This window comes from Siphateles boraxobius, unplaced genomic scaffold, assembly GCF_051911475.1.
Source record: "Siphateles boraxobius isolate OS27281-9 unplaced genomic scaffold, OSU_SipBor_1 24, whole genome shotgun sequence".
NCBI classification, from domain to species: Eukaryota; Metazoa; Chordata; class Actinopteri; order Cypriniformes; family Leuciscidae; genus Siphateles; species Siphateles boraxobius.
In genome coordinates, this window is record NW_027508855.1 from 11,185,231 (window position 1) to 11,207,346 (window position 22,116).

Here is a 22,116-nt window from a genome sequence, read left to right on the forward strand (position 1 = left end):
TATTAAAATATAGTATTAGTACGCAATTGTTATTGGTTCGTGGACCAGAAAGCGACCAATCGCTTAAATGACAGCCCTTCAGCTGTTCGAACGTCCCTCCTCCTAGTTATTTTTTAGCAAATCCGGAAGTATTGTTTTTAAAGGGACAGAAGAATTTCATGGGCGAGGGCTTTGGACCAAGAGCCAAGCAGAAAATAGCAAAGGCCCGTTGGCATAGGACGTGGAAAGAAGAAGAAAGGCAATCAGAATAGCTTTGTCGACATTTTGAAACCAGGACCTTGTACCCTCATCGGTCAGATTTGACGTTACCTTCGTTACACTGTGGGATTTCAACGCAGATAGTTTGACGTCGATTCTGATCCTGCCTGCTGATTCTGATTCAGATCCTGCCTGCTGTCTAAAATAGCATCAAACTCTTTCTCCATATATGATGGGAATGTTAGTTTGCTGAGTGCTGCAGTCCTTGTCATTGTCATCGTTATATGTTTGCTGTGGGTGAGTTCTCTTTGTGCTACCATCCTCCTTTAGATCACTCTCATTTCACCATTTATATATAGACCAGTCTCATTTCACAATATGCGTAGGATCCGAGATTATAATGCCGAAGGATGCATATTTAATGTGTAAATTACCTCAGCAATCTCACTAGTCGATCATGTATATACCTTATTAAGCTAAACTCTTTATTTAAATCTAAGATTAAATGATGAAATGATCCCCAGTCTGAAATAAAGATCCCCTAGGTCTTTTCCATCTGTTGTATTTGAAATGATCTCACGTGTGTTAGAAAATGCCTGATTAATCACAGTCTGCACACACAATGCATACAGGGGCTGCTGTATGTTCATGCGCAGGGGGGCGTTTCTGCTTTGTCTGATTCATGCTATTTCATCCACTGAAGGCAACTTTCATCAGTGCAAAATGCACAGGCATTTCTCATCTCAGTGCCTCTCCTTCTTTATCCCTTAGTTTTTATTTTCTTTTGTCCTTTTTTGATTTATGACATTCTTTGTGCTTGAAGTGTGCATGATTATGTTTCTGTAATGTTACACCCCTAGCCATGGGCCCATATGAATCATGCCTTAGTGGCACAGTTTATTTGAAAAGGTTTGCCTGTTTGCTTCAGAATCGGCTGATGTTGACACAACACTGCGAAGATATTATGTTGTCCTTCTAGCCTTATTATCAGATTAATTTGAGAAAGACAGGATTCAGCGTCAGAGTTTTGGCAGTAGGTGGGTGTATGCACACAGGTTGCAGAATATGTAAGAGGCAGGCATCCATCCTGCTCATTACTGATGCCAGACAGGACGTCAATAGAAAGGCACAATGGAAAGCTGCAGAGTGATTTCTATTGTCCAAAAAAAATAGATGAACTGAGGATCAGCAGTGACCCCGAGTGGGCTCTTTCTCTCTGTAAAGGGCTCACATGTCCCAAAAGAGCTGCAGGTAGAATGTGCCCTTTATCACCAGCTTGAAGTCTGAATATTAAGTAATGCCTTAATGCCCTTGCTGTGTGACCTCTTTCTGTGTGCCCGTCAGCAGAAGTATGTATTACATCATTGGGTTAGTGAGGGAAATGCATGATAGGAATAGCTGCAGCAAATCGGAAGATAAGCTTGTAAAGTTGGTGTAGGAAGCAAATGCATGTTGGGCATGGTTATTCAGTGTGAGCTGTCTTAGCATGCGTCTTTAAGGCCTGAAGCGACACCTTTTCTGCAACCGAGATGCGTGTAAATGTTGAATGAGGGGTTTCAATTTAACATCTCCCCCAAATGCTCTTTCTCTCATCTTGATGTGAATAAGGGTGGTGTCGGTCCATTAGCCCTGGTCTTTCAGTGTTTCTCGGGAATCAGGGTTCTTTTTTTTACAGACTAATCTTGCTTCTGGGTTTGGGCCTTTTGAATTGGATCCTTGTTCCAGTGTGAGGTGTTCTTAATATAATTGCTAAAGGCAAGCATTACTGTCATTATTGATGGGCTAATACTTATGTTTTTTGGCACAAACTCTAAGGGTACATTTACACAACAACGTTGAACTAAAAATAGAAACGTTTTTCCTGTGCGTTTTTCACGTACAGTCGACAACGTCGTCAAAACGATCCCCGTTCACATGGATCCACTAAAACGACTAAAAACTTTCTATTCTGCTGCCAGGCCAGTAGTTGGCGATGTCCCTTTGTAAAGAAACACTACACACCTAGGCTGGACACTTAAAAAGCATGACATTACCATTTTCATTTTTGTAGAACACTGAGATGAAAATGGTATCATTTTTAAAAACTAGAAATTCACTTTTCAAAAGTATGGGTTTTAAGGCCGCCAAAACGCTGTTGTCTTGCAAATAAATGAAGCACATAACACAACTACTAAATCTTAAACTAAATTTTAAAATAAAAACTAAAAATATATAATAAAAGCTAATTCAAAACACTATAGTAGTATATAAATAATACTAAAATAACAGCATATCAATACACTTTAACCCCTTAGAACATCTTAGCAACTGCATAGCAACCCTCTAACAACCCGTCAGAACATTGTGGCAGTGCATTTGAATTGGTTACAGTTTGGATAATCTTGGTCAGTACTTTTTTATTCCAATGCATTTGTGTTTATATATCTATGTTTGCACATTTGATCTGCTCTCATCTTTAGAGAAACATTTTGTACCTTGACTTCTTTAAATAGCCGTAGAGATTTCATGGATCGTGATAGCTAAACCCACTCTACTGGTCACTTAGATAAGGATTTCAATAATAGACATTTTCCCCAGATCAGTATCACTGGGTTAAGTGTGTGCATGTGCAGGCAAGTATCTGAGCATGTGAACAGGTCTGATACAAGCAAGCCAGCTTGAAAACAAGGCTGTTAATTATTCATTTAATCATTCATTTAAATATGACTTGCCTCTTAATTTTAAGAAGTAGTTTGAATGTTGCCATAGGCAGTAGCTACGGTTTATTTATACTTATTTATATATATATATATATATATATATATATATATATATATATATATATATAATATTAACTCCTACTGTTTTACAAAATCCTGAAGTTCTGCTGTATTACACAGAACATGCTATTTTTTTTTAGCAACGCCTAAGATGCAAGTCCTGTACTTTGTATAGTACTTTGCTTTTGCTAGGCTAATTGCAGGTTAGTGTGTGTGTGTGTGTGTGTGTGTGTGTGTGTGTGTGTGTGTGTGTGTGTTCTTTGTACTAGAATGTGTGTGTGTGTGTTCTTTGTACTAGAATGTGTGTGTGTGTGTTCTTTGTACTAGAATAACACATTACCATATGTTTTCATCATCTTTCTGCCTCCATATCCCAGCTCCCTTTTTCTCTGCAGTTATCTTTCATTTCACCTTTGCCCTCAAATCCACCTTCCACCATCTACTCCCTTTCTCTAATTACGTCCTTACTCTGTTTCAGAGAAGTAAATTTGTCACCCACAACCCCCACCTTGGAAAGCGTATTATCAAGGGCATGTTAGTTACCTCATTCATCAGTGTCAGCTGCTAATCTCTAGTCTACTACAGTGACTTGCCTTGATATCTAGCATCAGCTCTGTTTTTGTTATAGTGACATATACAGACTTCCACAGCTGATTCCTCATTGTGTTTCAGTGCCTTTTGTTAGGTAGTATAATTTTGTTGATCTATTTATAGCATGCATACTCTGGCATATGGTTTGTTATAAAGATGTTTATCTGTAATGTACACAGATCATTCAAAGATATAGTTTGCTAAATAGTTGCGAAGACACATTTTTCTTCTAGAACATTCTGCTCTTTTCTAGAGTACAGTCGTGAGTCTCTTTTTCGTCCTCTTTGCAACATCAAAAGTGAATAAAGTCTAAAAGTAAGCCAATTAAAGGTCTGACTAGCAGAAATCGCATCCTGTGTATTTACATTATCTGTGCAGAGAGCACAGGATTGCACCTTTTGTGTTCTCACTTGGCTCATTGAAGTGGAAAACAGGAAGTTGAACGCTGACTGTTATAGCGCCAGTCTTATGGGACTTGTTCTGTTTTAAAGTGCTGTTATTTGCCTTGCATGTAGACCTTTTGTTTAAAACCTTACCACTGTGTTAATTAAGTAGTTACTTGATATGCCTACTGCCGCAACACTCACACTGTTGCCATTCAAACAGTTAGAGAAAATTATATTAATTTCCCTTGGGAGAAATAATTATAAAATACGGTAATTAAATAAAAATAATATATATGATAAACCATAATATAAAAAAAAACATATTTGATCAATACAATGATGCTTTCCTTTCTATTGTCCATATGTAATTTGCATACACTACTGTTTAAAATTTGAGGTCAGTAAGATTTTTTTTTTACGTTTTTGAAATAAGTTTCTTATCCGTTTATTTGATCATCTAGATATGTATATATTGTTACAATTTAAAATTACTTTTTTCTATTTTAATATATATTTTAAATGCCATTTATTCCAGTAATGGCAAAACTGAATTTTCAGCAGTCATTGCTCCAGTCTTCAGAAATCATTCTAATATGCTGATTTGGTGCTCAAGAAGTTGAAAACGATATGCTGCTTAATATTTTTGTGGAAATACTGATACTTTGTTTTCAGGGTTCTTTAATGAATAGAAAGTTCAAAGAACATTATTTATTTGAAATAGAAATCTTTTGTAAACATAAATGTCTTTGCTGTCTCTTGATCCATTTATAAAAGACAAGCAGCAGTTTTTCCATATAAAAAAAGTATAAAATACAAAATCAAATTTGACAGCTTGAGTTTTTTTGACTGAAAAGGGATATAGACACACTCTCAAACATTGAGGACGGGAAGGGTTAGAACTTAGCGGTGAGCTTTAAAGGGTTAGTTCACCCAAAAATGAAAATGATGTCATTAATGACTCACCCTCATGTCGCTCCAAGCCCGTAAGACCTCCGTTCATCTTCAGAACACAGTTTAAGATATTTTAGATTTAGTCCGAGAGCTTTCTGTCCCTCCATTGAAAATGTATGAACGGTATACTGTCCTTGTCCAGAAAGGAAATAAAGACATCATCAAATTAGTCCATGTGACATCAGTGGGTTAGTTAGAATGTTTTGAAGCATCGGAAATACATTTTGGTCCAAAAATAACAAAAACTATGACTTTATTCAGCATTGTATTGTCTTCTGGTTCTGTTGGGGATCCGCGTTCACGAGTCCGCAGTGACGCTGATGACGTAAGACGCTGCTGACGTGTATCTGGTGCGTCCGTGTATTCGGGTTCAAATAAATATGGCTGGGCAAAAAAATGCAAGTCTTCCTCTGTGTGGAAATCCTTAGACATGTTTGTGAAGATTGTTTTGTTTCCAGCGTGCATCTCCCTCAGACTGTTATGAAGCTCGGGCGCACCAGACACACGTCAGCAGCGTCTTACGTCAGCAGCGTCACTGAACGCGGATCCACAACAGAACCGGAAGACAATATAATGCTGAATAAAGTCCTAGTTTTTGTTATTTTTGGAACAAAATGTATTTCCGATGCTTCAAAACATTCTAACTAACCCACTGATGTCACATGGACTACTTTGATGATGTCTTTATTTCCTTTCTGGACAAGGACAGTATACCGTTCATACATTTTCAGTGGAGGGACAGAAAGCTCTCGGACTAAATCTAAAATATCTTAAACTGTGTCCTGAAGATGAACGGAGGTCTTACGGGCTTGGAGCAACATGAGGGTGAGTCATCAATGACATCATTTTCATTTTTGGGTGAACTAACCCTTTAACAGTCCCTTATTGACCAGTTGATCCCAGCTTCAGCTCAGATCTAAAATAGCTTCAGGGAAACTATTTGAAAGATAATACAACTTGTTTTGGAGATGTAACAGAGAGCAGTGTCGCCTACTTTTGTCAGCACCCTACACCAAATCTATGCTGAAGCACCACTGTGTGTGTATAGGCATCTTTGTGTGCACTTTTGTATTTGTACTGTTTTGCTTCACTCTGTATATCTGAATTCTCAGAGGCCAGCTGAGGACTGGCTCATGCCTCAAGCCACGCCCCCAAGTATTCCTTATATGGGCATGGACCATGAGCTCTTAAAGGAGAAGTGTGTGTCTCTGCAAGGCATGTTTTCAATTTAAGCTCACTAAACACCATGCATTGCAAGACATTAGAACTCTGCAGTGACGGGAGAAACACATTTTCCCCTTTTACAACCACATACGCAAAGTAACCCTCAAACGCTCTCCGCACCAAACACCTCACCTCACTCACTGCATCTAAAGAGATGAAATTAATCTGTGTCTGCATGTGCAAACGCTTTCGTTTAAGTGCATGCGGAATTACCTCTCCTTATTTGGAAGATGCGCATGCATTTGAAAGAGGTCTGTGGCATGTTGCCTGCGGACACATTTACACAAACATACACACACACCCATCCCTTCACACCCATCAGAATCTCTGTTTCTGTGCAAGGGCAGATAACACACTTTCATGCAGAGAGAGACGTATCCGCTCAGCTGTGCACTTCCCCTTTGAGCTCTTTTCCTTTTTTTGAAATGTACAGTATTTGAGTAAAGAATGCTCATATGCATTTGTATGAATGCTGAACTGTGCTTATATTTGTGTACATTACGTGTATTTTATGCTCATAAAGGCTGCATTTATTTGAGGAAACATAAAGTAAAAACAGTAATTGTGAAATGGTGTATATATAAATGTTTTATATTTCAAAATGTCATTTATGTGATGTGATGAATGCTGAATGTTCAGAAATCATTCTAATATGATGATTTGGTGCTCAAGAAACTTTTCTTATTATCAATGTTGAAAGCAGTTATCTTTGTAGAAACAATCTTTTTTTCTGGATTCTTTGATAATAGAAAGTTCAAAAGTACAGCATTTATTTGAAATATAAATCTTTTGTAACCCTATAGATGTCTTTTTAACTATTTTTCAATTTAATGTGTCACCGCTGAATAAAAGTCAAATCTTTCTGACCCCAAACATTTAAAGTTATCACTAAAATTAACATGCATCTCTTCATTGGCATATTTGCCTCCAAAGTAACACTCTGGGTTGCTCTGGAATGCCTCCATTAGACAAGAACACACTGACACGCATAAACACAAGCTGGCACTTATGCACACAATAACTCACTGAAGCTCTATGAGGGAATACATTGCCTCTGCAAAACAAGCTGAACAGGTGGGCGGGACTTTTGAGGTTTCCCTTTTACCTTTACACCTATCAGGACAGTCGCTATGGCATCTGTTCCCCCTGCCTATGACCAATCAGACGACAGCACAGCCGGCCCTACTCTTACATGAGTTGTGTGCTGACTGAGCAAGCGAGCACGCCTTCAGTTACCAGCTGAGAGGAAGTAGGCTGAAAGGCAAAGAGAGAAACAAGTGGTGAGAAATTTAACAAGAAAGAGAGAGCACAAGAAGGGAGGGAGGACTAAAGGTGGTATACCAAAGCTGCTTTCATTGTTTTGAAGTTATTTGAGGGGGGAAAGATGTGTGTGAGATGGTGGTGGTGGGGGGATTTAGAAGTGAAAAGTGGGGTGGGGGAACGGGGGTTAGTACAGAGTTTATATGCATGTGCCAAAGGGAGCCTGAGAGAGGTTTTGTGTGTGAGTTATTGAAAGAGGGAGAGAGAGGGGGAGTTCGGGAGGGTGGAAAGAGAGATTCACAGTTGGGCATACCAGAATAGCAGTGCAGAGAGAGCATAAACAGCGAGATGTGCCTTTACAGACTGCTTGAATAAGAAACCTTGATTGGAACTAGTCTTGTATGTTTCTCTCTCCTCTCAGGGGAGGAACAGAAATAAAGCCCTGCACTCCCTCATCATTCCATGCAAGTAACCTTTCAACTCCTCTCAACTTGAAGCAAGAACAACTACAACTTTAGAGCACCGACAGAGAGGACGGAGAAACAGACGAGTAGGAAAGGGCTGGAGTTCTTAGAGAGGTGAGTCAAGAGGTTAACATGAATTCTGTACTGTTTATTGGTGTTTTAAACCGTGACAGCAGTTTGACATGGCATACTTCATCTAAAACTATTGTAAACATTGTGTTTAAGTATTGTTCATGTAGTTTGTATTAATTGAGAGGCTACATTTTGAATATGTGTAGGCCTACTTTTAAAAGTTAATTTGTCACAACACATGCTATTTAAATGAACTGCAAACTAGCTACAAGCTGTAAAAATAGTGAAAACCCAGTTAAGGCACCCCAATTATATTTAGAACCTTTTTTTTTTGTTTATGAGTAATTGACATTTTTTTTAGCAGTGACATCAGTGTCCTGCTGTGACATGTTATACTTTATTTAAAACTATTTTAAACAAAATGTTTTCAATGTGTATTATTTTTAGCTTATAAATTCAGTTTGTATGCCCTTGTATTAAATGAGAGGCTACATTTAGAATATATTTGTACTTTAAAAAAATTATTTGTCATGCACCTAAAAACTGTTCAAATTAACTGCAAATTAGCTAAAAACTTTAAAATGGTGAAAAACAGTTGAAGCACATACATTTCCACTCATATAGATTTTAACCTAAAGTTTTGCTCACGTTTGTTTATGAGTCATTGCCATTTTTTGCAGTGGTATTAGTGTCCTGCAGTGTGATTTATACTTCATCAAATTATTTTAAACCGCATTTGTATTATTTTTAACTAATAAATTCATGTTTTATGGCTTATATTAATTGATAGACTAAATGGAATACTGGTGCAAATGGAGGATAACTTTAAAGAAATGGTGACTAGTTTAAGCACCTACATATAAATTATGCTTTTAAAGTTAATGTGGATTTGAACCTAAAACCTTTATTTTGCTGTATATGTCATTGGTCAACCGCCCATTTTCGAACATGGGTGGTTAAAAGTGGAAATGGAAGTAGTTTCATAGAGAAAGCTGTCTCATGCTTTTTCTTTTTGTCTTGTCATATCTGCCAATGCACATAATGAATCAATGACATCATGCCCCGTGCTGTGTCTAGAGATAATATTTCAGCTATTGGTTTGTGCAAACTGACAGGCTTTTAGTTGGGGAGAGATAGGTTTAGTCAGAGGTGTGCTTGTGAGTCTTTGTTCCTGTTGTAGTTTATAATGACATTTAGTAAGCCAGGTGTTTTGCAGAAACCCCAAGGATGCATACATAATCACTGTAGCTTAAGGGCAGAGGTCTACACTCACACCCATGAGATGTTCTTTCTCTGTGACTCACTCTCTCACATGTATGGTGAGAATGAATTCATTGTTTTTACTGTTTGAGGAACAACACCTGTTGGGTATATGCATGCCTTCATTATGTCGCTACGATTCAGTGAGGGAAGAAACTCTTTCAGCTGTAGAAGCTATATTGGTTTTTGATATCCATAAATATGGAGCAAAACGAGCTATATCAGGCTCATAGCTATGATAAACAAGCTCCATGGTGGCTTTATAGGGAGAATGGCTTGTTTAATAAAGCTTGTATTCCCATAATGTTTTTTGGACTCAGAGGTCAACCATGGAAACAATGTTTGAAATGAAGCTCCAATGTAAATTTTTGATTGTTTAGTCATAAAGTTTCCCTTGGTTTCTATGAGTCCTTCCTTCTCTTATCTGTGTTGTTGCCTTGTTCCTGAAACTGAGAAACTAGAATGTGAAGAAGGAAATATTTTTGCTTCATTCTATAGCCATCAGCTACCACTTCATAATCATCACAAACAGATGCGCCAGCTACGCATTCAAGAATTCCAATAACTAAAGAAAAACACAGATGTCTTCCATTGCATTGTGATGAAATATTTTTGTTCTTAATATCCCCTTAATTTTATTCTAATCATCTAATGGGGGTTTTCCATTGCTCAGTTTCTCACTAAGGGCATCAAGACCCTATTTTCTGTAAAGCTGCTTTGAAACTAGCTGCATTATGAAAGGCATTATACAAATTAAATTGACTTGACTAATTCTTGGTCGACTTCTTTTTCCTAAATGATACATAATAACCAGAAAAACACCATAAAGCTGACAGCTACCCAAGCTAGTCTTGGTTGTTTGGTTTCCGTATCTATTTTCTTCCGCTCTGTATTGAATTCTCTGGGGGTGGGGATGAACATTCTTGCTTTTTTTCTTTAACAGGCAGTGTGGATAAACTTAGTTCTCAGTGTGTCCTTGAATTGTTATTATAACCTGGAATACAATTAATTCCAATGGAATAACTAGATTTGTAGATGGTAAAATTACTATGTGTAAAAAAATGTATTGCATGGCTGAAGAGTGCCTTACTTATATGAAAGTGTGTAGTTTACACTTTACATCTCTCATCCTACCCTCTGAGCAACATGTTGGTGTGTGTAACACCAGTGTGTTAGCTGGTGTGTGTCTTGTCAGCTGTATTTGACCTGGGCTTTAGGCTTCTATTCATGCTGAGATGAAAGATTCACAGCAATGCTCTGAGGGTCTTACATCATGTGTAACAGACCACCATATCCTTGGCCAACTATGAAAAAAAAAAAGACTTTTGTATAAGCCAACTTTCTCAACTTTATATACACTACTTTTCAATATGCTTTTTAATGTATTTGAAAGTAATCTTCAGTGTCACATGATAGTTCAGAAGTCATTCTAACATACTGCTTTGTTGTTTATGTTGAAAACAATTAGGCTGCTTTATATTTTTGTGTAAACTGAAAAAGTATTAATTTCTTACTGACAAATCTTACTGAACCCAAACTTTTGAAAAGTAGTGTACTTTGTCTATTGTGTTTTCAGTTATTTACAGTATGTCACTGTGAGGTCTGCCCCGTTAAGCCCAATTTATACTTCTGCGTCGAACTCACGCCGTAGCTACGGCATAGGCTGTGTGTAGTGTGCGCACCCTTTGACGTACCCTGACGTGCACCTCTCCAAAAATTTAACAACGCGTCAATTCTACGCGGACGCAAGCGCTGTGATTGGTCTGCTAGAACCCCTCCCTCGGGTTTCACATGTTCCCTCTGCATGTGTAATTGCGCGTCAACGCGGACAACGATGCAGAAGTATAAATGAAAACCAACGCGTAGTGTATAGCATAGAGGCTCCGGCATAGGTCTGACGCAGAAGTATAAATCAGCCTTTAGCCGTTTGTCAAAGCGATGCCTAAAATACCCTCAACCCCATGCCTTTAGTTGAGTTATGCTGTGTGACCTCCCAAAAACACTCTCTCCTTCATTATTCATTTCTGTCTCTATCTCTTCATGGTCTAATTAAATTGGCCACATAGGCCCATATTTTGAAGCCTATATTTTGCTAGGGAACTCAAAGACGCTCAGGAACATACTGCCACCACTATAAGAACTACAAATCCATAGAAAAACAGAAAAGGTACTGGTAATTTTCTGCCAGGACATTAATCGTTAACCCTAAAGCCCAACACAATGCAATGTGTAATTCAAAATATTGGTGAAAAAAAGTTATGGAAAATTCCTTCATATTAACAGTACATTGTGCCCTATTTTTAAAGACTTTTTTTAGAGTGTAAGCTCCTCCCTTGAGAGGCCACTGAATACTTCTTCAAGCAGTGTAATGCAAATGCTTCTCTTGGAAAGGCCAAATCTTCAACATTCTGTCTTTTTTTAAAATATGTTGTGCTTTTATAACCATCAGACTGAGATACTTAAGCTTCATTAGATGGTGCTCAGTGCATCGCAAGATATGTCACACTACTGTTCAAAAATTTGAGGTCAGTAAGAAATTATTGTTTTTTGAAAGAAATTAAAACTTTTATTCAGCAAGGATTGATTAAATAGATGTGACAGAAAGACTTTTATAATGCTACAAAATATTTCTGTTTCAAATAAACGCTGTTCTTTTGAATTTTCTATTGATCAAAAGAATCCTGAGAAAAGTGTATCACCATGTCTACATGCATATTAATCAGCAAACTATTTTCAACATTAGATTGGTGTAACATAGTAAGTAATAATTAAAAAAAATATATTTATTGAGCAGAAATAAGCATATTAGAATGATTTAAGGCTGGAGTAACACCTATTGAAAATTCCCCTTTGCTATCAGAGGAATAACATGCATTAAAATATATACTGGTGTTTTTACTGTATTTTTCATCAAATAAATGAAAACTTGGTGCGCAAACAAGGCCTCTTTCAAAAGCATTTAAAGATCTTACCCTAGTTTAAAAATTGTATCCCCAAACTTTTGATTGTATGGTGTATATGAAATATGTGATCAGTGGCCAAAGCTACATCAGAGTCAGGGTGGCGCTGGCCCACTCAGATTGATGGCTGGTCCACCCAATCAAATGAGACTACATAGGCTACATTACAAAAATTATCACTCAAATGCATGAATTTAGGATCTTTGTTGCATATCAAATTTCAGAAATAAAAAAACATTTTAGTGTATTTTAGTTTCTTGATATACATAGCCTAACTGTGAAAACAGCTTAAAGGGATAGTTCCCCCAAAAATGAAAATAAAACAAAAGCAACGACTTTATTTCAACTATTTCAACTATATTTCCTTCTCTGTGGGCCTTGAGTCAGTTCACGTAGTGTATTAGCGTAGTGCTACATCACACGTAGGCTCACTATTGGCTGATGCTGGTCATGTGTGTGATGTGTGTGACGTACAACACTGAAGCGCTGCGCTATTGACTCGAGGCCCACAGAGAATTTTCTTTTTTGGGTGAACTATACCTTTAACCATACATGTATATGATCACGAGACAGTGGTGTAAATAATGGCCCACATTCGACCTATAAAGGAATAGTTCATCCAAAAATAAAAAATCTAAAACATTCTTCAAAATATTTTTTTTTCTGTGTGTGTGTTCCACAGATGGAGGTCATACAGATTCAGAACAACATGAGTGTGATTAAATAATAGAATATTCATTTTTAGGTGAATGCCCAGCGCTTCTTGAAGATATTTAAAAAGTAAGGACAGAAAGATTCCTTCAGCTAGTGTTCATTCAGAACACGTGCATTTAGCTAAGCTTTAGTTGGTAATGCTCACTTTTATTGTGTTTTTCCAAAAGCCATTACTTAGGGCTAATGCTTGTATGTTCCTGTTTTTGTCTTTTTAATGAGCTGGACTGCTCGTTCTCTGCTGCAAGACAGTACAAAGGTTCTGTTGTGTGTCTCCGTGTTTTGTCTGCCAGTCTTGATCCCAAACAGGCCTGCGGTCTAGAGACAGTGAGCCAGTCAGAGCAATGTAGTCTGTTCAAGCATGTGTCCTAATCAGATGGCATAAAATGAGTTTAGTGAGTCATATGATTGCTCTTTGTGTCTGTTCCCTGTTAGTGTGATTTGTTTTGTTTGATTGATTTATTGAACAGTAAAACAATGTATTTTGTAATTAAAAGCTAGCTTTGATCAATTTGAGCTTTGACATCTAACCTCATCAGCGCATGTTGACACAGCAATTTGCCAGAAAACTTGACTTTAAAATCGGTTTACAATGACTGATTCGGATCATGTGCAGGTTGAACGGTGGGATGGTTACTGATTTGTTGTCCATTTAACCATTGTTCTCTGACAGGTTGTGTCTCTGGAATGCCTGGCTCAGGATGCAGCCGCTGAGCAGTTCACTCCTTTCAGGAGCCAAGGGGAGGCGTGATTGGCCGCTGGCCTTATCTGGGTGGAGCTGTAGGAGAGATATTATCTATTCATTGGAACGTTCTGCAAGGCCCCTCCCACCTCACTGACGCTCTGCCCTTGGTAAGTAAACTAAACGCACATACTATAGCCCTGTTCAGACTGCCAGTCCAAATCTGTTTTTGTGCATAGCCAATTGGAATCTGATCATATTTAGCATGTGTAAATGGCAAAAAAAATTCCATTAAATTCAGTTTTTATTAATCTGTTTTAAGCTACATTCAAATCCTATTTCTGGAAATCCTTTTCAGTCCGACTGCTCTGATCCAATTTCATGTATCTTTTCTGCCTATGTTTATATGATGTTCTCACGCCAGATAAAACATAATCTCAAGACGTTGTTGAAAAAATGCTGAAATACGTTGCAGAAACAAATCGCATCTGAACAGTCGTGATGCACAGTGTGAACAGATTCCAACGGATACACAAATAACCGGACGTGGAATGATAGTGTGATCAAAGCCTATAATTACTGGTACCAAGTAATTGTTTTGCAGGTTTGATCTGTCGGCAAAGTTTAGTAGTCCTAATTGTTAGGTGTTTCTTGAGTGTGTTAAAACCTATTCAACATGGTCTGTTAAGTGCAGCACAGTTTATGTCCAAAATTGTATTCATTTTATTTTATTTATGAAGTGTTTTTATGTCTCTATATAAACTTAATTGTCTCTTTGACATTTTATCTTGCTAATTCTCTTTTGTCAGGCCCCTGTTAGCTGCCTGTGTGTCTGGGAATGCTGTTTTTGCATCAGAGGGGCAGTTTTGGAGATGGGCGAATTCAGGGGCTAAGGACAGGGTCAAGATTCAAGGGTCAGCACAACTCAGAAGCTGCAGGGGTGGATGTAGAAGGGTCTGAAGCCAAGCTGCAGGCTCCAACAGGCACGTAGGTTAGGAAAATGGTCATGCACACATTTATTTGTAGAAATATATTTTATGACAGTGTTTCCTGCACCAATTTATAGCAGTGACACTCCCTTTTGATACTTTCCCTTTAGTTGTGAATGCGATTTTTCAGATTGTATTGAATGTGATTGAGATAAAAAGCCAGTGTGCCAAGAAATAATGGCAATGCATTGTCCTCGCGGACAACTAGCACAAACAACCGTAAATTCACAAATGAATCAGAAACGCACAATACAAACAGTGTAGTCTGATTCCCAAAGTTGACTCATATGGGAGCCAGTTCTTTTTAGTGAATCAAAAACATACAGCCAAATAGATGTTCTGATTCCTGAATGAATTAACATATAAAATTAGCTGCCGACTAACTATCTAAATGACAATAGCTACATATCATGCACATAAATAATCCATTAGTAATCTGATGGCTCAATTGGATAAAAAAAAATTTTTTAATCCAAATGAAATGTCCATCGGATGGAAAGGGGTGGTGTAGAGTCTAGACCTGAAATAATTCAATCAATAGGTGAAAATACTCTTTTCTCAAATAGATAAAAAAATCAGCTGGTGAGCTCATGAACATATGAGCTGGTTATTTTATTTTAGTGTACTAAATATATATATATATATATATATATATATATATATATATATATATATATATATATATATATATATATATATATATGCATATATATATATATATATACATTATGTGTTTCATATCAATTTGCTTATGCTTGTATACCTGTTTGTTGTACTCCAGAAGCAGTGTGCACTGTGGAAATCAGCTTGTGCTAATTCCATAACTGACCCTTGGGAACTACAGCCTTCCATCCACCTAGACGGGAAGCTTACTCTCACTTTCACAGCCTTGTTGCACTTGTTCGGACATTCTAGAACTCTATAGAGCTTCTGTCATTATTATTTAATATTACACAACTTCCCTTGAAACAATCACCCAGCACAAGCAAAGTCACTATGCGTCACATCCACGTGGAACTGGCTCGTAAAGAGCCGGCCGTAGAGCTTCCAGCCCAGGATGGCGATCTGCCTCTGCCTAGCACTCGGAGCGAGAGCCCTGAACCTGGAGTACGTCGAGTAGTTCCCAGACCTTTTGGAGAAGAAGAGATCAGACTGCAGAAGGTCTACCAGCTGTCCATTCTCTCAAAAAGAGGTGGCTTTGGAGAAAATCAAGAGACTCTGCGACCCATCAGAGTAGGCATGAAACGTAGCCTAGACGGGACGTCGGTCCCCGTCGCCCACAAGCGTCTTTTCCAACAGGATGATGATGATGATGATGATGATGAGTCCGTAGGGGAGGTGCTGTGTGGGTCTGGGGTGGAACCACTTTTTTACAACTCGTTCCTTGAGCACAGAGACTCAGAAATCCCTAGGTCTCCTCCCCTTTCACCTTCGCATCCACCAATTCCTGGTCGCCGCCCAGCCCAGCACAACCACGACAGGCCTGTCCCAGACGTCTTCACCCCGCTGTCCCCAAAATCTCCTTCAATGGTGGACCCCCAAGGCCCTCACTCCACCTGGGGTCACTGTGAGGGGAGTCCTCTTACCCTTACTCCCAGGACCGAGGCCTCCACAGCAGGAAACGTCCCGGCTGGCTCCATCGAAGAGCCACAGAACGAAGGCCATAACCCTGTGGACGTCAAGAGTATGTTGTGTGCCACAGAGAGCAGTTGGGCACCTGTCCCATTTTCAACACCCACTGAAGCTGTTGAATGGGGGACAACTTTCGAATCTTCTCCTCCACCATTGGAGACAAAGACCTTGTCCTCTTCCTCCTCCTCCTCTAACGGACTGAAATCTCTTGAGAAAACACCAGGGGAAGAAAATAGCCAGATACCAGGATCATCCAATTCCTGTCCAGTGAAGAAAAGACTTCTCTCCTCCAGTGATACAGGAGAGTCCTGCTCAGAGGATGAGGGTCCATCTACATCAAAACGTAGTAGGCTGGCACTGTTGGCACCAGGGCTCGGATTAGCGTCCTGTCGCAGCACTGATGCCAAGGGTGCACCCTTCTGGAATCATCTACTACCCTCAGCAAGAGAGCACACCAAGGTGAGATGCAAATAACTAGATATTAAACTGAAGGCCCTTCTGCATGACTTTACAATGCAGCTAGATATACAAACTTAAATTTTAATCACTAGCTTAGATTAATTGTGCCTTGTAATCCTACTATATAAAGACATCTTTAGAAATAAACAAATCAGGTACCCGTGACGGCGAGCATAGAAATTAATTTGTTGAAAAGAGTAATCCATCTTTGCTAAATTTTACTTCTCATATACACACAATTATTCTGTAGCTGACTTCAAATATACACTACCATTCAGAAGCTTGGGATTTGTTTTTAAAGAAACTAATACTTTTTTCAGCAAGGATGCAGTCAATTTATCAAAAGTGACAGTAAAGACATAATAATGTTACAAAAAAATTTTTATATTTCAAATAAATGCTGTTATTTTGTACTTTCTAATAATCAAAGGATTCTGATAAAAAGTGCATCACGATTTACACAAAAAATACAACTGTTTTCAACATTGATATTAATAAGAAATCATTCCTGAACACCAAATCAGTATATTAGAATGAATTCTGAAAGTTCCTGTGACACTAAAGACTGGAATAATGGTTGCTGAAAATTCAGCTTTGCCATTATAGAACCAATTTACATTTTATAATATAGGGAAACAGAAAACAATTATTTTAAATATTAAAGATGTTTTACAATATTTCACCTCCATTGACAAACGGAACAGTCTCCCATTTGGCATCCTGCCACATAATGCATTTTTGAGCTAACCTTGCAGACTCCCTCTCAAATGCAACTCTCAAAGTTCTGACAGCTCAAACTCAATGTGTAGCCAATTATTAAAGCACATTGCTATCATTCATAAAGCAAGATGGAAAACAAATTGCATATCATGTCATTCAGAGCATAAAATCATTAGAAATTTTCTGTGAATAAAAAAGAGAAAGAATGTACAGTCATTTGTGACTACTGTTTGCAATGATTTTTCATGTAAAGATAAAAGCGGCACATTGTGAGAGACTCACTGAATGTGAGTCATGTGTAAAAACCAGAATTTAAGGGCGAAAAAATATATCAGATGTTTCCACATTATGAATGATTACAAATAGGAATGGAGATGGAAAGGTGCTGATTAAAATGCTGAGAAACGTTTTCTAGGCAATGCGTAAGTGTGAAAGGGCGGGAATAATCTACTACCTATTACTGATAGAGTCATGATGAAAAGTGATTAGTCAGATGTATAAAAGACATATTGGGAGTGGGAAAGTGAGAAATTTTAGAATATGTGTGCTTAATTTTCCATTGCAGTACAATAAGCATTGGGACTCCAGAACAAAGCCCATTGACAGAGCCATTGTTCGAGAGGTGAGACCTGCCTCACCTGACCTAAACCATATACACATACAGGTTCTGGCCAAATTCAGTTCCAGAATGAGCGAATTTGGGTGAAAGGGGTTACACAGACTACAGAGGCTCATATACTGTCACTTTCATCACGACGGTGTCAGTGCTCGAAGGCTGAGCTAAGGACTGAAGAGAGGACAAGAAGGGAAGAATAAAAGAGAAAGTGAAGGACAGAGAGATGATCATAGAAACAGGCCAACGAAGAGACAATCACAAAGAGAGAGGAACAGACAGAGGTTTAGTATAGAGAAACAAAAAGATGAATAGACTGAAATAAAGGAGCAGACTATTTGAAAATGTACAAGTTTTACATACCGTCTATAGTTAAGTCCAGCTGATAATTAATAATAATATTTAATAACTATTATCAGAATGATATTATGGAGTACTGTGATATGTGTGATATTGCAGCTACATCTTCATCTGTAAGTACTTGCAGTCTTTTTTGGTTTGTTTGTTTGTTTGAAAATCTCCCATTGACATTAGAATGTTCAGCATTCAAAGTGTAATGTGATTTATGATGTCATAATGGGCCTTCTTTTTCCAATATGTCATCTTTCCAATCTCTCAAACACTTTTCTTTTGCTGATTGTCATGAGGAGATTTAAATCTAGTTACACGTTTATCAGCAGCCTGTTTTTATATGATAAAAAAAAATGGACCTCAACATTAGTTCACCGTTATTTTCTGATGCAAGTCTTTTTCTTAAACAGATTATTGAAGTAAAACATGGTATAAGTTGTAACATCTTTTTCAAACTTCCTTTTCAGACTGCTACAGACTGTTCGCGATCAAGTAGAAGACTCAAAGCAGGGAGTCGACTCAAATCGTAAGTCGTCTTTTTTTATATTGTCTCAAAACAAATATTTTATTATATTATATTAATATAAAAATGTGTGTGTTACTTTTTGTTATAGTCGACAGTTGCGCAGCGGGCGCAGAACAGACACCAGTCGCTCCTGTAGTTCAGTCTCCTCTTTATCCTCCATTAGCAGACCTCTTCTTGGCAACTTTGAGGTACACTAAGCTAATAAATAACATACTAAATGAATCTAGATTTTGGGCAGTCGAAAAAATTTCTCAGAACATAGCACAGTGTACGATGGGCACAGACTCCCAATAATTTTATTTTTAAAAGCTTCGAAACTATGATTTCACCCAGTCGGAGGATATCAAACATGTTGGATATTTTGAACTGATTTTAAAACATATAGTTTTTATTTGCCATGCGTCTCCTAGTTACAATGTGCATGTTTGTGTTTGGAATGACTTGAACGTCTGGTAGTGTGTGATCCTCAGTCGTTTAGTGTAATGCCCAGTTTTTCCTCTGTATATACAAAGTCGGCAAGTATGATGCCCACATTTTATTTTGTTTTAAAATGTGTCGAGATTTTTAAATTTGTGTAGTGTATTCCAGCTATAAAACAGTGACTAATATTTTAATGCATTACTGATTAGGTTTTGTGTGTGCATTTGTCTGAAGGAGTCAATTCTGAAGGGCCGTTTTACTCCATCTGGGCGGATCGAGGGCTTCACAGCAGAGATCGGGGCTAGCGGCTCCTATTGCCCTCAGCATGCAACCTTGCCTGTGCAAGTGACTTACTATGACACCTCAGAACACAGTGCCCCTTCTCCCTTCCTGGTATATATCCTTACTAGCTTTTCGTGTGAAATCCATGCGGTTACGCTAGAGGATTCTTTCTCAGCACTTGTAAAATGCCCAAGTATTATGAGCATGTACCTAGTCTAGTAAATTGAGAGTTTTTTTTTTTTAATCAGTTGATTTATCTGTTTATTGACTCCCATAATTTACATATGACATTTAATATGCATTTTACAAATGAGATTTATATTTATTTGCCATGTTTAGGGGGTGATCTTGTTAGAACCACTTGGAAAAAAAGGATACAGTGTACCCAAAGCAGGGACCATTCAAGTGGTGGGCTCTCTTTCTATTTCTTTCAATTTTTTTTTTATTATTAGTATTATTATTATTTTTATATACGTGTCATTTATGTTTTGCAAGTTATATATATATATATATATATATATATATATATATATATATATATATATATAAATTTTTTTTTTAAATGTAACTTTTATTTTTTAATCCTTTGTTTGAACTATCTTTTTGCAGTGTCTTTATATACGTGTCATTTGTTTTGCAAGTTATATATATATATATATAATTTTTTTTTTTAAATGTAACTTTTATTTTTTAATCCTTTGTTTGAACTATCTTTTTTTGTTGTCTTTTTGCAGACCTTATTTAACCCCAATAAAACTGTGGTTAAAATGTTTTTGGTGACGTATAATTTTGGGGACATGCCCGTTAATCACATGACCTTCTTGCGCCATCGTATCTTCCTGGTGCCTGTGGATGAGGTGGAGGGCCAGGAGGGCTCCTTGTCAGACAGGAAGAAGATTCTCTGCTACTTGATACACCTCAGGTAAATGCTGACAGGATGTACACTATTGTTCAAAAGTTTAAGGTTAGTAAGGTTTTTGAAAGAAGTCTCTTTTGCTCACCAAGGTAAACGTACGATAAAGACAGTAATATTGTGAAATACTATAACTATTTAAAATAACTGTTTTCTATTTTAAGATATTTTGAAATGTAATTTATTCCTGCGATGGCAAAGCTGAATTTTCAGCAGCCATCATTGTCCCATGATCCTATAGAAATCATTCTAATATGCTAATTTGATGCTCGAGAAACATTTCTTATTATCCACGTTGAAAACAGTTGTGTATATGGGCTAGTTTGCAACTAACTTGAACTAAATAACTATATAAAACATATTCTATTTAAAAAGAATCATAAAAGTAATTAGTAGGTTATTTACGTCTAATAAGTGGTAAATGAAGCATAATAAACCAGTTTGTCCTCTCCTCTGTGTTTGCACATCTCAGATTCCAGAGTTCCAAATCTGGGAAAATCTACTTGCACAATGATATCCGGCTGCTATTCTCCCGCAAGTCCATCGAGGTGGACACTGGGATTCCTTACGAGCTGAAATCTTTCACCGAGGTGCCAAGAAACCCTAAATACTCCCCCAGAGTGTGAGATTGTGATGCCCTGCTACAGTGGGGCAGAAGGACCGCATTAATAAAGATTGCAAGACAAAGAGACCCCTGTACACTTGAACACAGACACACTTGCACTCATACATGCATACGCAGACAAATGTATGTACATACACACAGATATCACACCCTCTTGAGGGCAAACTCTAGAACTGAGTGTGTAACATGCATGCCTTGTGACTAAATTGAGTTTTCCTCTAGTGCCGTTAAACAGTTAAGCTTTGCCCTTCACTCTGCCTGCACCTGCCCACTGTGGACCAGTCGTAAACATGCCCAGCAACCCAGTCTAAAATGTCTTGTACCATCAGTAGATAAGGACTTCCTCGATTAAAGAGGACTGATTGGATGTACAAAGAGGTATGATAGACATACGGAAGCAAATCATATGGAAAAAGAGACTTCTGAGGCCCAGACTGAAGTTTCAACAATGGACACCACCAGTAACTTAATTGCCCATTGGAGGGGATAAGAAAGTTCTAGAAAGAAAGAGACCAGCGGAACAGAGGATTGAAAGTACATCCATTCAGTATCTGCATTGGTTGTAAAGAGCAGGATAGACCTCAGTATTTTGGACATTTTCTCATTTTGGAAGGGCAGTTTGTAGGACATTGCTGTTTCAACTTCTTCTGAACAGTCCAACATCAGAGCAGAAAACAAACTGTAGTATTTATGTTTATGTCGCAAATGTCTTAAAAAAGAAAGAAAAGAAAAAAAGCAATATGCTGCACAACTAGAGTGATTTAATTTTTGTGGACGTAGTAGGTGCCCTCTCTGCTAGGACGAAGGGAAAAGATTGCCAAGTGAGATATGGTGGAGAGAGGGAGGGAAGAAAATGAAGGGAACGGGAGGGAAAATTGGGGTATTTAAAATCAGAAAATGTTGTTTATGTATATTTTAAAATTGATTAAACTCTGTGACTTGCAGGTGAAACCGTTGTTTGACCGTAATTTGCCAAGGGATACTTGAGAAGCAATGCCAAGGTTTGCGCCTGTATGTTTTGTGTATGATCAATAAAATGCATTCACTTACAACATATTAAAAAGCAAA

The 22,116-nt window shown here is 37.8% G+C and overlaps 1 protein-coding gene across 25 annotated transcripts; it reads left to right on the forward strand.

Moving 5' to 3' along the window:
• Positions 1-115: 115 nt before the first annotated feature.
• On the forward strand, positions 116-22,116 carry atosb (atos homolog b). Of its 25 annotated transcripts, none has more exons than XM_077241433.1 (11): positions 116-495; positions 7,791-7,947; positions 13,510-13,688; positions 14,328-14,509; positions 15,289-16,598; positions 18,750-18,808; positions 18,897-18,996; positions 19,463-19,621; positions 19,850-19,918; positions 20,245-20,432; positions 20,896-22,116. In XM_077241433.1, exons 5-11 carry the CDS (start codon positions 15,504-15,506, stop codon positions 21,047-21,049), a joined length of 1,824 nt encoding a protein of 607 aa, XP_077097548.1. In that variant the 5' UTR covers positions 116-495; positions 7,791-7,947; positions 13,510-13,688; positions 14,328-14,509; positions 15,289-15,503; the 3' UTR covers positions 21,050-22,116. The 25 variants fall into 25 exon arrangements, with proteins under 25 accessions (XP_077097548.1, XP_077097564.1, XP_077097566.1 ...); XM_077241449.1 differs by having other exon boundaries at positions 15,292-16,598; XM_077241451.1 differs by having other exon boundaries at positions 14,328-14,505.